Here is a 2,500-nt window from a genome sequence, read left to right as displayed (position 1 = left end):
ACCACCACCACCACAACCACCACCACCACCACTACCACCGGGAGAAGGTAAGACAAACACTCAACATGACGCAACAGATTACCAAGTGACTTAACGAATGCAACATTTGTGTGTTTTCCTCCTATTTCTCCTCCTCCTTCTTCGTCTCCCCCTCTTCTTCAAGCTTCTTTTTATTCATTTTTCCTTCTTCATTTTCTTCTTTTTTTCTTCTTTTTTTCATTTCCTCATATTTTCACATATTGGATCACAGATTTTGTTGCCTCACTGCTATCTCTCTTATTAAGTTTACTTGCTAGTTCTAATCTGTTTGTCTGACTTCTTGTTTCTCCCTTTGTTTGTTTGTCTGTCTATCTGACCCTCTGTGTTTGTGGATTACTATGTTTTTGTTTCCTGTCTCTCTGTCGGTTTGCATCTGTGTCTGAGTGTGTGCCTTCTTCTTCGGCATTCTGTCTATTTGTCTTCCGTGTCAACAGTTTTCTTGTCTGTGTACGAATGGTATATAATACCGACAAGATGAGATTAAGACACATGTGCAACATCTGGGTATCTTTATTGTAGACGTTTCGCCATCCAGTGGCTTTATCAATACAAATTTCTTGTCTGCCTGTCTATCTAAATGCTTGCAAGTCTTCCTGTGTTTCTCTCTACCTGTCTGTCTATCGTACTGTCTCTCTAGCTGCTTGCATGACCTCCTGTCTATCTCACCGTCTCTCCCAGAAACCACGACTTAAGAAGCATCATCTCCACTCATTCATTGTCATCGAGGATCCTTTTTCCAATTACAATTATGAAGAGATTCAAAGTCTCTGAAATATTTATAATATCTAAAAATAACAAAAAGGCACAATACAGTGACTGGAACAATACACATATAACCTGCACATAGGAGAGAGAAGCTTACGACGACGTTTCGGTCCGATTTGGACCATTTACGAAGTAAAACTAACACAAAAGAGTGAGGGAGTCGGATCGTAACTTCGTCGTAAGTTTCTCTCTCCTATGTGCGAGTTATTTGTGTTGTGTTTTATAGTATCTATTATACACACACATCTCTATTTGCCTATTATGGGTAGTTTTCCTCATAATTAACAGGTTGCAAAAGTAACTTCAATGTTTTGGATCAAAAGCTCTTAGTTAAAATAAAAATATCCCCCAAGAAGCTATTATATTTCTAAATTTTCATTGTCTCTCCAACATTTCATAACTTAAATGTTTATATTTCATCTTGGCAATTACACAACTTTGCCATAATGGACGAAAACGGTATTTATTCACGGTAATGACCCCGGGCGACGTATTAACAGCCGTAAGAAAACTGTTTACTTCCGTTTCTCTGGGCTAGAAAGTAAGAGACTGATCCGAAAACCCCTAGTTGGCACCTCACATCAGGTTGGCAGAATATATAAACTTGAAGCAACCGGTGAGGCGATACACCGGCTACGATCTCGCGAAGGACACCACCGTTAAACTTAAGACAGTGATGGACATCGTGAGTACCGCTCCTTCTCCACGCTGGCTCCATGACTCCTCTTAATGTGTGTGTGTGTGTGTTTATGTAAACTTGGCGCGTGCAGTGACACAGTGTGTTTGGAGACATGGTGTGTGTGTTCTGGATCTGTTAGACTATCATGTCAGAATGAAGAGCAAGATATGGGATGTTCGCCGTTTTCCTGATCTTGTTAATCATTACAATATATGTTTAGAGTCACGGGCAGTAGCTTTAGTCTCTTATAAGTGTTTCATCTGTAGGTGACCGTTCTCAACCCAGTGGCAACACTTAGGACCGACTCCAAACAGGAATCGGAGTTAGTGAAGACAAAAGTGGTTTAAAGGAGTGTGAAGAGTCGACGTTTAGTAATGAATTCGAGGAAACCGATTATCTGCACTCAGGAGGAGGGGTGGGACTGTTACAGTTTTAGAGATGGTAAATACAGTGCTTGCACTCTAAAGAAGGGGGTAGAAATGTTGCAGTCCTGGAAGTTTGAAGAGCAGTACCCGCACTCTGAAAAGAGCGGGAATGTTACAAATCTTGAGGTGGGGATACACAAATAACCCGCACATAAAAGAGAGAAGCTTACGACGACGTTTCGGTCCGACTTGGACCATTGACAAAGTCACACAGTGTGACTTTGTCACACTGTATTGTGCCTTTTTTGTTATTTACTTGAGGTGGGGAGTTCAGTGCTTGTACTCTGAAGAAGGGGTGGGAATGTTGCAGTCCTGGAGGAAGTGTATCATGTGCACTCTGAAGGAGGTGGGAATGTTATTGTTTGTAGGATCATTTGAAGTGTGATGTCTGGATGCTTTTGGTAAGACAGGCAGCTACTGAATGCACGAAAATTAATATATTACTTTTTGGGGGTTAACTACCTTGGTGGGATCAATTAAATTTTACACACACACACACACACACACACACACACACACACACACACACATATATATATATATATATACATATATATATATATATATATATATATATATATATATATATATA

The 2,500-nt window shown here is 40.1% G+C and overlaps 1 protein-coding gene across 1 annotated transcript in view; it reads left to right on the top strand.

The window, feature by feature from the left end:
- Positions 1 to 1,443: 1,443 nt before the first annotated feature.
- The window catches only part of LOC138855449 (uncharacterized), a 12,658-nt gene continuing 11,601 nt past the window's right edge, over positions 1,444 to 2,500 (top strand). Inside the window, exon 1 of the mRNA XM_070104855.1 lies at positions 1,444 to 1,489. Within this exon, the coding sequence (XP_069960956.1) occupies positions 1,481 to 1,489 (9 nt within the window). The 5' untranslated portion in view covers positions 1,444 to 1,480. The remainder of the gene's footprint in view (positions 1,490 to 2,500) is intronic.

Source organism: Cherax quadricarinatus, chromosome 5 (genome assembly GCF_038502225.1).
Source record: "Cherax quadricarinatus isolate ZL_2023a chromosome 5, ASM3850222v1, whole genome shotgun sequence".
NCBI lineage: Eukaryota > Metazoa > Arthropoda > Malacostraca > Decapoda > Parastacidae > Cherax > Cherax quadricarinatus.
The sequence above is the reverse complement of the archived record's forward strand: the minus strand, read 5'-3'. Positions and strand labels throughout refer to the sequence as shown.